This window comes from Taudactylus pleione, unplaced genomic scaffold (genome assembly GCF_031769625.1).
Source record: "Taudactylus pleione unplaced genomic scaffold, aTauple2 ptg000044l, whole genome shotgun sequence".
NCBI lineage: Eukaryota > Metazoa > Chordata > Amphibia > Anura > Myobatrachidae > Taudactylus > Taudactylus pleione.
The window spans coordinates 8,580,330-8,595,056 of record NW_028284446.1 but is presented as its reverse complement, the minus strand read 5'-3'; the positions used below and the strand labels follow the sequence as shown (position 1 = coordinate 8,595,056).

Sequence of the window (14,727 nt, the reverse complement as noted above, 5' to 3'; positions counted from 1 at the left end):
CGTTAATACCATACATAGCAGCAGCAGATTAAACCCCCAGCCAGGTAACAAGGTCAAAGGTAGCAGCGCTACCGGTCTGCATCCCATTCTGACAATAACTGTTCCGAATAGAAATGCAGATGCGAACGGTATAGTGCCCACGAGGGAAGTGGTAATGCATTGTCCTTGGACAAGAGCAGAACTGAATTCCATCATATATGATTTCCCCGATCCCAAAAAGGAACTAGCCAAATGTCAAAGATTTTTGAGGAATTTGGGTAGTTCTCATGAGCCAACTAATAAAGATTGGTGTGTGGTGTTAAGGGTCTGTCTACCACGCAATACCGACGTGACAAAATTTATCACGGATTGTGTATTGGATGGTGACGTTCCCTTAACAGACCAAGTAAACCAAGGTAACATTTCCCGCATTGTAACTCAATTGGGTATATATTTTCCGGTAGTAGTTAACTGGTACAAAATTTTCAATATAAAGCAAAAGGAGAGTGAATCTGCAGAAGATTATTGCGACCGGGCTCTGCAGTCTATCACCCAGTACGCTGGGATAGAAGATATTAAAGATAGCACTCACCACAGGGGAATGATAGTCACAGTACTCATGGACGGTCTTAAAGAAAACTTAAAGACTCGGGTTCAGACCTCACAACCTGGCTGGAGGGGAGTCACAATAGATACACTCATAGAATCTGCCATAGAACATGATAAGAACATCTCAAAGAAGAGAGAGACCCAGAGCGAAAAACTAATTGCTGTCAGTATCCAGGCTCTGGAAGGAATGACGGTAACATCATAGCCAGCAGACACACTTGCATCTACACACACACTTACACCTGAACAGTTATATGCCCTCACTAATCCCACGCAACAGCAAACACAGCTCTATTCTACTAATCCTACACATCCACAGGTCCCATACTACTCACAAACTTCATACCCCCCACAATACCCTTATCCTCCATATCCCTACCCATATCCATCACCTTTTCCCCCTGCTCAAACCTCACAACAACCCATTTCTTCATCCGATCCACGAACATGTTTTAATTGTAACCAGCAAGGACATTTAATTAGAAACTGCAGAGTAAAAAGGGTAGGACACTCAAATCAGGGAAAACCTGCATATCCCCATAAGGGATATGCACAGAGGCCAGCAAATATCCAGAAAGCACCAGCTCCAATTGTGGCCGTTAATGCTTTATTGGAGAAAGGTAGCCAATGCTAGGGGTCAGGTCATACCTGTAGTCTACAGATAGTCAGGTTAACGGGAAGTACTAGGGAAGAACCGGTCATGATGGTTGATGTAGCTGGTACTGAATATCCTTTTTTTGTAGACACAGGGGCGACCAGGTCAGTGATAAAATCTCCCGTTAATTTACAGGTGACCAACGAGACAGTACCAACAATGGGTGTAACAGGTAAAGCGCAACATTATCCTTTAACAAAGTCCACAGAGGTTACTATTGGGCCGTTGCATACCAGGCATTCTTTCCTTCTGGCTGCTGCGGCTCCTACTAACCTACTGGGTAGAGATTTGTTATGTAAGATGGGATGTGTCATATATTGCACCCCTGATGGTGTATTTCTAGATATCCCAGAAAGAGTTGCGCGGGATATGTTAGACACTCCCCAAAGGATAATGTATCACTCTACCAGCTTAAATGAAAATCCATCTCAGGTAGATCAAATGTCCCAAATTCCAGATTCCCTTTGGACTAAGGATGGACAGGACACTGGATTAATGGCAAACGTAAGCCCCATAATGGTAAATTTAAAAGGCGGTAGGCAAGCTCCAAAAATTCCCCAGTACCCACTAAAACAGGAGGTAGAATTAGGTTTTTTTCCAATAATTGAGCGATTATTACAACAGGGAATTGTAGCCAACAGTCCCATCTTCCCGGTGAAGAAGAGTGGTGGGAGGAGTTATAGGCTGGTACAAGACCTTAGAGGTGTTAATAAAGTAGTAGAGAGCCAATTCCCTGTAGTGCCAAATCCAGCTGTCATTCTTATGCAGATCCCTCCAAACGCAACCCATTTCACTGTCATTGACCTCTGTTCTGCTTTCTTCTCTGTGCCTCTCCACCCTGACTGTCAGTATTTATTCGCATTTACATACAGAGGTGTACAATATACATGGACACGGTTGCCCCAAGGTTTCATAGACAGCCCCAGTATCTTCTCCCAGGCCTTGCACGACTGTTTACAATCTTTTCAACCTGCCAATGGATCTGTTCTAATTCAATATGTGGATGATTTATTGCTATGCTCTGATTCGTTTGTGTCATGTTTGAATGATACTAAACTTTTGTTGCTTCATCTCTCGCAATCAGGACACAAGGTTGCTAAGGACAAACTACAGCCATGCCAATCCAGAGTAAAATATTTGGGACACTGCCTAACCCAGGGGTTACAACATCTCACAAATGATAGAATCCAGGCCATACAGAACATGACACTGCTGCAGAATCAACAGCAAATTCGTACCTTCTTGGGAATGTGTGGATACTGTAGAATGTGGATCCCAGGTTTTTCTATTTTGGCCTTGCCTTTGCAGGACTTAGGGCCTAATTCAGACCCGCTCGCGAGCGTAGGATGCTCGCAAGCGGGTCGATGGTGCCCTAATGTGCATGCGCACGACGAAGGGAGCTCCGTCGAGCGCATTCGCGAGACCCGCATAGCGACAGCCAAGCTGTTGCTATGGGTCTCGCACCAAAGGGGGCGTGCTGTCGATGGTGACTGACTGCACACCCCCTTTGGTGGGCGTGCCGGGGGCTTGGCTGCCAGACGGAGGCGTTCCCACGGGAACGCCTACCGTCTGGGCCAGCCCCACTGACATCACTAGTGATGTCAGTGGGAGTGATTTTGGCTCTGATAGATAGAGTAGTCCCAGAAGTTATGACCCTCACACATGTTGAAATGCTGGGTATACATAAAAACACACCATCACCATACTTTCACATGCAATATGAACACAGAGACAAACGAAATATGATACCTGGTGACATGCATAAAGCCACTCAGTTAATTAGTGAGACAACTGGCTTCCAAGTTTTAGTCGCACTGGATCTCACCAGGATCGCTCGGGGTACATTAAATTTTAGATATATTCAGGAACTTGCTAAATTGATAGATAATATCACCGAGATGTATGATGACACATTCAGGTATACAGGGAGAGAATTGCAAGCGTACAAGAAAGAACTGGTGCAACACAGGCTAGTGTAAAGTTATTTAACTGCTGTTACTGGAGGGTACTGCGTAACTTTGGCCACCCAATTTGGAGTAAAATGTTGCACCTATGTCACCAATGATACCAGCGACCCCAAGGAGGTGATAGACCGGAAGATGGATGAAATTCTGCAGCTAAAATGGGAGTTTCGTAAGAACCATAATGCTTCAGTGGCTGAAGTAGGGGAGAAGATAGAAGGATGGGTTTCATGGCTGAACCCAGTGAAATGGTTCTCAGTTCTAGGGGAATGGGTCCAGGAGGTAATCGCCAGCATAGGCAAATTCTTGATCCTTATACTGATTGTCATAATAATAATTGGCATATGTGTCCGGTGTGTTCCTATTGTATTGAAGTGTGGAAAATGTAAAAATAAAGTAAAACGAAAGAACGAAATTATGATGGTGGTCAGTAATGACAATATGAATACCGAGGTAAATATAGAACTGCATTACAACCCTGAACTAGGAAATACCATAATTTAACGTATTATATTTAGACCTGCATAGAATGTATTATTGAAATGTTATTTTAAAACACCTCAGATAATGTAAAGTCTCAAATTCCCCTTCAAGACTGCATTTATAGGACTGGTGTATCCCCACACCTTTCACATGATCTTCCAAGATCCGCGGTGTGCGTATAATAGTAGTTTTATGTCCCCACTCAGAGACAAATTATTGATCGATTAAGAACCACCTTGTGCCATCCCATAATAACACTAAATAATATATAAATGTAAGCCTAAATTAATTTTTAAAATCAGATTGTGATAGCATGTTGTTCGCTATCAAAGGGTGGACTGTCGAAGCTGGATAATTGGCTGATAAAAGATCAGCTTAAAATTAGATCGTAAAGACGCCATCTTGCGACTGGCCACAAGACGCCATTTTAGAAAATGAGATCGCAAGACGCCATTTTGCGAATGGCCACCCAAGCGACATTTTAGGTAAACTCACACTTAAGTACATATGGCGATATTACTATTAGCATCATGCGATTGCATCTTTCACCATTTTTCATACACACATTAATACGCACAATTGCGCTGTTAACTAGTCGCATATTAGCGAATGCATAAGATCCTGTATGAAAACGCTGTTTATTAGCTTCATGCGCACGCATCTGCCCCAAGTTAACTAGCGTCTTTATATCAAACCCCATATACTTACACAGTACATATTCACATAAAAGGTCTCATAAGCTTTAAAGTATAAGATTCAAGTTTGTTCATTTATTATAATTGCTGAGAAATAAAGGTTATTTGGTAGCTAAGGTTTAATACATGATAAGTAAGTCATGTTTGATATTATACTGATCTGCACTCGTTCAACAGAATTTTGATATCATCAGTGTGAAGATCGCAACATGCATTCTCAATTTATGGACCGCAGAGACTTAAAGCACCGAAATGTACATTATATGAGAAACTGATAGGATGAGCATGAGGCAGGAAACCAGAGACAACCAGTTGTTAGAGGCTGGACTGTGTCTATTTGAATCAACCTGTTAAATGCTCTGCAACAGATGCATCCTCCTGGGAACCAATGGCATCAGCGACAAGCCTCTCTATTGTGTTGTCTGTTTCTGTGAGAATATAAACGTGTGTGTTGTGACCCCAGTCTGGGTCTTCTTGCTGAATGCTGATTGACGGGGGTTTCTTGCTGATGCCTACATCTGGTCCAGAGCGCTGCGTATGTATAACTGTACTTGGGTCTGTATAATTCTTTGCGCTAAATTGTACTTAGATCATAGCGTGTAACTGACTGTACTATTACATGAAATATCACTTTGTGCTTTGGAACCACAGGTAAAAGGTCTGGAGTCTTTATTTACTATATGACTGCGTACGCAAAATAGCGTCATCCTTAGAGGTTTATAGGCAGGATATTAGAAGGTATAGGCAGGATATTAGAAGGTATAGGCAGGAGTGTATAGAGGTTCTAATTCAATATTCTTACATCCTAAATATTAAGCGCAAATTAAATCTACAGACTTGCCTTATGTAAAAAGCTATTATCAGGATTTATGCAGGGCCATATTAATGTATGGGCAATCTGGGCAATTGTCCAGGGCCCCACAATTCTATGGACCTTCGAACGGTGAGGGTTGGACCGAGGGGCATCTGCTTCCCACGCTGGTGGAACCGGAGCTTCTTGGGAGACAGGTAAAGAATGCTGCCCAGGTGCTCTGATTGTGAATTACACACAATCAGAGCTGCCAGGCAGCATTCTTTACCTGCCTCCCAGCCTGCAGCCAGATAGTGAATGGCTGTCAGCATGCTGATTCGTGGATGGCTGAAATTTTTCACCAATTAGAGTGCAGCATTCTCTACTTGCTTCCCAGCCTGTTGCCAGACAGTGAATGGCTGTCAGCATGCTGATTGGTGGATGACTGGAACTATCCACCAATCAGAGTGCAGCATTCTCTAGCTGCTTTCCAGACCGCAGCCACACAGACACATACATTGTGATACAACCAAAGGAAAAGTCTGGTGGACAGAAGCCAATTGGCAACATTGGCTCTTAGAGTACCTTATGAGAGGCTTATATAATGTGTGTCAGTTGCTAGTCTCAGTCTCTCACTACCTGGGGAGCAGGCAGCAAGCCTGTTGAGAAACACTATAAATACTGACTGTAAGTACTGTGCTAATACTATTGTTTTGTGAAGTATACCAATAACCTGGACTGGTGTCCTACTATTCACTGCTATGTGTCCCTCCACCAACGCGTTTCAATCAGCAATAGTGATCTTTTTCAAGGTGCATGGGACTTCAATAATCAGTTGAGCTCTAAATACCCTCCCCAATGAGGCCAAACATTACCAGCTGTGGAAAACGTCCTGTAACCTGTATAAGTCATTACTATATGAGTCTGCACTATACGTGACACAACAGGGAAATCGGAAGTTGACGATGCCGGAACCACGTGGAAGACTCGCGGCCGCGACCTGGATGGAATAATCACATGTATAGTGCAGACTCATATAGTAATGACTTATACAGGTTACAGGATGTTTTTCACAGCTGGTAATGTTTGGCCTCATTGGGGAGGGTATTTAGAGCTCAACTGATTATTGAAGTCCCATGCACCTTGAAAAAGATCACTATTGCTGATCGAAACGCATTGGTGGAGGGACTTTTATGGACATGGTATGGACTGATTTATGCCTGTATTTTTTTCGTCTTGGACATATTTGATTTGAGTCAGTGGTGGGGGGATAATCTGGATATCCAACTATACTGTACTTGAGCCCATTTATACCAACCTTTGTCCAATACTTGATTTTACAAGGAAAATCATTTCACTGTTTTTTAATTTTAATAATTTTCTTTAATAATTATCTTTGATACATGGTTCGTTCCTCTTCCTTTTTATGTTTAATACCTATATGAGGGGAGGACGAATCCTTTGGATGGTGGAAAAACCTTAAAGTTCCTTTTTTTTGAAAAGACAAAGAAACCTTGATGAGAATAAAGAACTCAAATTAATTGTGAGTGAAGGTATCCACCATCACATTGTGTAAAGTCTTTTGGAGTATCTTCTGGGGGAATTGTCTTGGACGGAAGGGAACGATATGTTTATATAACTCTTACTATATGTGAGTGGGGTACGCTCTGATAATACATCTTATATGGACTTTTGCGACCGTCTTTTTCATTTCATTTATGTGCAATAGACCCTGATTGTGCCATTCTTTTTGTCCTTCTTTTTTCTATATTGTGAAAACTTACCTCATATGAGCTGAAGCTCGAAGGGACTAAAAGGTGGACATCAACTATTACATCAAGGCAACACATAAGGGGTCTAAGTATCATTGTGTATTGATATGTTTTAAGCCAGCGCCGAACAACTGTTCTAAAAATACTTTTTGATTGTTGGTTATTTTATTTGGAGTGTGGTGAAGCTCCTTTTTTTGGAACGGTAAACTAGGCTGCAGGTTTTTATACGCGCACCTGTTAAAGGATCATAATTTTTTGTCTAAGGTTTGTTCTGTTTGGTATTGAGGTGTATGGGTCCTTTATAAATAGATTGCTCCTTGATCATCTTGATGGGCTCATTCATAGGTTAGGTGAAATGAAGTAATGTAAATCAAGTGTTACAACTGCTGTTTCTGACTATGGTAGGGCATATTGATATTAATGGCAGCCAGCCCCCGATGTCAAAGATTCCCTATCACCACAATTCACAGCAATAAGAAATCTTCGATTGCAGGAATGTATCAGTCGCCGTGTCAAGTACTTCGGCTCCATGCTGCACTACTGCGCATGCGCCGACTAGTCCCCCGTACATACATTCGGGTTATACTTAATACGCAAATATGCCTTCATAAATATGCTCCTATTTCACATGTATCTGAATTTTTCTGTTGACATTGAAGTGCAATAATGAGTGACTCTTAGCGATTGCACCTTTCACATGTTTTTGTTTCTATGTGAAATATAAAATGGGAAATACTAGGGGTATATTTACTAAAGTGACAGTTTTTCGAAGTGGAGATGTTGCCCATAGCAACCAATCAGATTATAACTATTATCTTCTAGAAGGTGCTAGAGAAATGTTAAGTAGAATGTGATTGGTTGCTATGGGCAACATCACCACTTCTAAAAACCAGCACTTTGGTAAATATACCCCCCAAGTGTGCAAATGTGTTACTGCATATTAGGCATAATTACTTACTGTTTTTTTCATTAACTTTGCAGCATAAGTCTTCCTTGTTCCTTTTTCTTCACATTTGAAAACAGTAGAAGTGGCTCCCCTGTACACAAACATTTTTGAAGAAAGGATTATTTAGTGAACTGACACAAAGCTATAGCATACTAGTACACAACAAATATTCATTCTCCTGTTGGCTGCAAATTAAGCTCAACCTGTGGGTGGCTAAACTGTATAGATCTTACTGTCAGCTGTACGCTGATCATCTGGGTCCCAGGAGGCTCCATTAGAGTGGCTGGCTGATGACCACACACATATTGCTAAAGCAGTCACAGGCTGATTGTGTTTTTTGCTGGTGAGAACTGAAATCTTTACAGATATCAATCGTTCTTAGCCATCTTTATTGGTGCCATTTCTGTCAAATATGTTCTAAATTGACCACAAATGAGGCAACCTTGTGACATGGATATTTTCATTCACCCATTAATAGCAGGGAGATGGCAGCCTTTTCATCACAAGGGATATTAAATGATCACTAAGTTCTAAAGATGTTACCTAACCCATAAAACTTGCAATATCATAAACAAATTTAGGCCTCCATTTACTAACAAGTTTTATCACCAAAACGAGTGATAAATGTCACTGTGTATGATAAATGGTGCTCCAGCCAATCAGCTCCCAACTGTCATTTTTCTAACAGTTGACAGTTGGGAGCTGATTGGCTGGAGCACCATTTATCATACACAGTGACATTTATCACTCGTTTTGGTGATAACACTCGTTAGTTAATGAGGCCCATAAAGTGTTAAATTCCCGTGAAACACTTTGCCCATTAAAATGAATGAGAGAAGCTCAGTCAATCGCAAAAAATATTTAAATGTTGGCCGCTTGTGATTGGCTGAATGACTATAAATTTATAGGCACATAGAAAACACTGTGGTGGGCAAAGCAATGAAATACCTCTGTGGACATGACTCGCCAAGACATGAAGATCCACAAATTCTAGCAATCCCTGGAACCTGTTATTCCACAAGCGCCAGCATGTCCTAGCAATCAATGGCCGCCAGGGCTTGCTGGGACTTGAACTTATTTTTGTAGATTTTCATGGTGATTTTGCAAATCACCATACATTTCCCCTGTTCTACACTTCATGATGCAGAAAACAATTATTTCTGTGATTATATGGAGATTTTTGGATGGAGATTTTCAAATTTTTTACTATAGTGTGAAAAAAATATGCAAACTTTAATAAGAGGTAGGTTATGAATTTGTACTGTTTGTTATATCATTTAAATACATCTATTAATTTCATAATATAGATGAAATATAATACTGTTCTCTCCATTAGATCATTTGCTGCAAAATGGTGGCAGCTTAATTATTAAAGGGGCTACACTACAGTTAGTGGTTTGCACTTTTTCACATGTGAATATACAGTGCATCCGGAAAGAATTCACAACGCTTCACTTTTTCCACATTTTGTTATTTCAAAATGGAATAAATTAATTTTTGTTCTCAAAATTCTACACACAATACCCCATGATGACAACGTGTAAAAAAATTTTTAGCGATTTTTGCAAATTTTATTTTAAAAAAACAAACTAAGAAATCACATGTACATAAGTATTCACAACCTTTTCTCAATACTTTGTTGATGCACCTTTGGCAGCAATTACAGCCTCAAGTCTTTTTGAATCTGATGCCACAAGCTTGGCAAACCTATCTTTGGGCAGTTTCGCCCATTCCTCTTTGCAGCACCTCTCAAGCTCCATCAGGTTGAATGGGAAGCGTCGGTGCACAGCCATTTTCAGATCTCTCCAGAGATGTTCAATTGGATTCAAGTCTGGGCTCTGGCTGGGCCACTCAAGGACATTCACAAAGTTGTCCTGAAGCCACTCCTTTGATATCTTGGCTGTGCGCTTAGGGTCGTTGTCCTGTTGAAGGAGGAACCATCACCCCAGTCTGAGGTCAAGAGCGCTCTGGAGCAGTTTTATCATCCAGGATGTCTCTGTACATTGCTGCATTCATCTTTCCCTCTATCCTGACTAGTCTCCCAGTTCCTGCCACTGAAAAACATCCCCACAGCATGATGCTGCCTCCACCATGCTTCACTGTAGGGATGATATTGGTCTAGTGATGAGCGTTGCCTGGTTTCCTCCAAACATAACGCCTGGCATTCACGCCAAAGAGTTCAATCTTTGTCTCATTATGGTCTGAGAGTCCTTCAGGTGCATTTTAGCACACTCCAGGTGGGCTGCCATGTGCTTTCTACTAAGGAGTAGCTGCTGTCTGACCACTCTACCATACAGGCCTGATTGATGGATTGCTGCAGAGATGGTTGTCCTTCTGGAAAGTTCTCCTCTCTTCACAGAGGAATACTGTAGCTCTGACAGAGTGACTATCGGGTTCTTTGTCACCTCCCTGACCAGGGCCCTTCTCCCCCAATCGCTCAGTTTAGACGGCCGGCCAACTCTAGGAAGAGTCCTGGTGGTTCCGAACTTTTTCCATTTACGGATGATGGAGGCCACTGTGGTCGTTGAGACTTTCAAAGCAGCAGATATTTTTCTGTACCCCTTCCCCAGATTTGTGCCTCGAGACAATTCTGTCTCGGAGGTCTACAGGCAATTCCTTGGACTGCATGCTTGGTTTGTGCTCTGACATGCACTGTCAAGTGTGGGACCTTATATAGACAGGTGTATGCCTTTCAAAATCATGTCCAATCAACTGATTTTACCACAGGTGGACTCCAATTAAGCTGTAGGAAAATCTCAAGGATGATCAGTGGAAACAGGATGCACCTGAGCTCAATTTTGAGCTTCATGGCAAAGGTCATGAATACTTATGTACATGTGATTTCTTAGTGGTTTTTTTTTTAATTACATTTGCAAAAATCTAAAAAAAACTTGTCATTATGGGGTATTGTGTGTAGTATTTTGAGGACAAAAATTAATTAATTCCATTTTGGAATAAGGCTGTAACATAACAAAATGTGGAAAAAGTAAAGCGCTGTGAATACTTTCCCGATGCACTGTATAAAGTGTGCAGCAATGCAGATGGGTCGATGAACAACCGCTATGCATGCAAGATTGTGTATACACATTATAAAATCCGCACAATATATTGTTCCGATCCGTGCTGGAAATATATATTGTAGAATATATTTTTTGTAGTGTGTACTAGTGTTCCTGCTAGGCTGTTTCAGTGGGGCGCCACACCCTGACGGATTTGAAGTAGCTAAAAAGCCCCCAGGCTTATAGCAACGCACCGCTGAAACAGCCGTCCTCACCTGCGGGCCGCAGTGTCTCGCAGGGGGAAAAGTTAAGGTGAAACCATCACTGGCGAGTGAATAGATGCACACGCCATCTCTATACACTGCAGTGAATGCTTGAGGGCCGCCTGGCATCTCTGTGAGTGCTGGACACCTCCACCACAATGATTAAAACGTAATATATCCCATTATCTAGTGACCACTCCCCTTTTACCAGCAGGCAGATGAGTGCCTTTCAGTGATAGCCGCCCTGCCCCCTGCCCACCCTAGAATGAACACTAGTGTGTACCCAGCTTAAAAGTCATCTATAAACCAAGTGTTACGGTTTCCTAGGCACACTCGGGTAAACCCGCTAGAACTCAAGCTACGAGGTCTTCCGCCAATTACAACCACCTGTTGTTCCCTTAGAACTCGTTACATTTACTGGTACTTAGGTGGCCGTCTAGACTTAAACTCAGAGTAATAGTGGTTTACACATGGGCCTAGGAAGACCAGAGTTTCTCGGAAGAGAGTAGGTACTTGATGGGAAATCATTTGATTAATACTGCCGGGTTTAAGATGCTACTTGGTAGTTGACAGCAAAAGAGCCGATGGTGCGGCTTGAGAGCTGGAGGTGCAGCTTTGTGAGCAGGTGATGCAGCTTAGAGAGCCGGTGTGGTTTGAGAGCCGGTGATGCGGCTTAAGAACTGGATGTGTGGCTTTGTGACCAAGTATTGTGACTTTTAGAACCGGTGTGGTTTGAGTACTGATAGTGCGGCTTGAGAGCTGATGGTGCGGCTTGAGAGCCGGTGGTGAAGCTTAAGAGCTGTAGACGCGGCTTCGTGAGGAGGTGAAGCAGTATTGAAAGGCGGTGATGCGGCTTGAGAGCTGGTGATGCGGCTTTGAAAGCCGGTGTGGCTTGAGAGACGGTGGTGCGGCTTGAGGGCCGGTGATGCGACTTGAGAGCCGCTGCTGTGGCTTTGGGTGTCGGTGGTGCGGCTTGAAGAGCTGGTGTGGCTGGAGAGCTGGTGGTGCAGCTTGAGAGCCGGAGGTGCGGCTTGAGAGCCAGTGATGCGGCTTTGAGAGCCAGTGTGGCTGGAGAGACGGTGGTGCGGCTTGAGAGCCGGAGATGCGGCTTTGAGAGCCGGTGTGGCTAGAGAGCCAGAGCAGCTTGGGAGCTGGTAAATGGAAGTCCGTGAGATATAGGACACAACAACACAGACCATCCGTAGAGCCGAGGGATCCAAAAGGAAACACTATAGTCGGCGAGGCGGCAAAAGACCAGCCAGAACAAATAAGGATGATATGTTGTGGTTCACATGTGGGTATGCAGTTGGGAAGCCGGCGGACCTAATCCCGACAGCCGGCTTCCCGACTGCTTTATCCCGGCGAGGGTTAAATGACAGGCGTCTAAATTTAGACGCCAGTCATTTTACCAACGCCGGGAGACCGGCGCCCGGCATTCCGATCGAAGTGATGCCGAGCGTGATAGCCGCGCGGGGGGGAGGGTTAGGTTTAGGGCTCCCGGGAGGGACTTAGGGTTAGGCACCCCCTGGGAGGCTAGGGTTAGGCTAGAGGAAGGGAGGGTTAGGCACCCCCGGGGGGTAATTAGGGTTAGGCACCCCCCCGGGGGACTTAGGTTTAGGCGATGGGGAAGGGGGGGTTAGGTTTAGGCACTTAGAGGGGGGAAGGTTAGGGTTAGGCACCCCTAAGGACGGTTAGGATTAGGGGGGGGGTTAGGTTAGTTAATACTTACCTTGGGATGATCAGGATTTTCAGCCATGTCGGCCAGCCGCTGTCGGGATTTGAACTGCCGGACTTGCGTCCGGCGGTAATTCATACCGATTCCCACATGTGACTTCCTGCGGCATCCGGATAGCGTAGCAACCGACGGAAGAACTCCAGGAGAAACATTGGCAGATGAAGGTATATTGCTGGGAAACAAGTCGTGGCCGCGACTTGTAACACCAAGTAGAAACTGTTAGTTAGCTGGACAAAATGAGAAAGTATTGGTAATCAACTCTCGGCACTATAGGGGATAGGGGAACTTTTTGCAATATATTATGTACCCTATACTGTACATTCTTTATGATGTTTGGATTTTGCAATATTGTCAATGTAGTTTCAACACAAAAAGTAAATGAAAAGAGACAACATAGTGTATTGTCCTAGGGATAGAAATGGCAGTATAAACGTCTCTATGTACCTTAACAAATGTTAGAGGAAAAGTAAGACAATCAAAATTTATTGATGTAGAAACAGGAACAAATAAAACATAAGCACATACAGAGCAATTGTCAAGTAAAACACACAAAATTCAGCTCATATAGAGCTGCTGTTTGCTGTTATTTACCACCCCATCACAGAGGAGACTTCTCAGTTATACTGTTTTTCCAGCTAAGTCCCGGATCTGACCCTAGATTTGGAACACAGGGCTCAATTCTGACCCGCTCGCTAGCTGCGTATGCTCACTCGATGCGTATGCAAATTCGGCTACGTTACAGCAAGGCAGTCGATCACACGGCAAGGCATAAGCACGCCCTTTATGTCTTGGCGTGCGATCGCTCTGTGTATGCAGATACCCACCAGCCTGTCTTAAGACACCAACTTGCATACGTCATCTCCAGGATGTGTATGCAACCATCGGGTACGATCGGAAGCGAACGAAGCGCTTGTGGTGGGCCATACCCTACCACAAGCACTGCGAGCACTTCAGTGCACAATCCAGCCAGGTGTCGTGTACTATGACGCTGCGTCTTAATTATGCATGCCTCTGAAACGGCATTGAGACGCTCAGGCATGCCTGCGTTCGCACCACCACTCCCCCCCTTTAAGACCAACCCCTGTCACCACCCACAAATGGCTTCTCCTGTCAGTCACTCGGCTGAGCAGTCTATGCGCAGCAAGCGTACGCTTCCCGATCGCTTGGACTGGATCGTGCACGCGCACTGCGATGCATGCGCACAATGCAAACATCGGCAGTCTGCGTGCTAGCGCTTCCTAGCGAGCGGGTCTGAATCGGGCCCACAGTTCCAAAACGGGTCAGACATAAAACAGACTCCTTTTCCACAGCAGCGCTGATCTGGGTTATTCCCGGATCTGCGCCATTCACACTGCAAGCGGGTGCAGTGGAACACTCCTCCCGGCACTTGGAGATTGCATCGATTGTTTTAGTATCCACCACTGAAAGTATAGAATCATGCCTAAATTGAAGTTGTAATACAAAGCACAGCCAGATGAGTCAGAAGATACATATAATCTGCTTCCTATTTCTTTGTGAGTTGCACAGTACCTTCCAAGTTCCTGTCCCAGAGTGTAGAAATGTTCAGATCCATTTTCTCGCTGAGATCCCTCTATCCAGTACATATCTTCTGGTCTGTAGGATAGCATCTTTATGTAGTTTCAAATATATTAATGACTGCTGGAAACATCCAACCTGAACAGGAAAAAGGTATTACATCTTATTTAACTAATGGCTGAGGGCCTGATTCAGACCCGCTCGCGAGCGCTGAGCGCTCGCAAGCGGGTCGATGTTGCCCAAGTGCGCATGCGCACGACGGAGGCGGCTCAGTGGTGCGCATGCGCGAGAACCGAATGACGAC

The 14,727-nt window shown here is 43.8% G+C and overlaps 1 protein-coding gene across 1 annotated transcript in view; it reads right to left on the bottom strand.

Moving 5' to 3' along the window:
* LOC148537788 (calcium/calmodulin-dependent protein kinase type IV-like) overlaps nt 1–14,515 on the bottom strand; it is a 113,016-nt gene extending 98,501 nt beyond the window's left edge. Inside the window, exons 1-2 of the mRNA XM_088460376.1 lie at nt 14,418–14,515; nt 7,903–7,981 (exon numbers count right to left, since the gene is read on the bottom strand). Coding sequence (XP_088316502.1) covers nt 7,903–7,981; nt 14,418–14,515 — 177 coding nt within the window. The remainder of the gene's footprint in view (nt 1–7,902; nt 7,982–14,417) is intronic.
* Between the last annotated feature and the right edge of the window lie 212 nt (nt 14,516–14,727).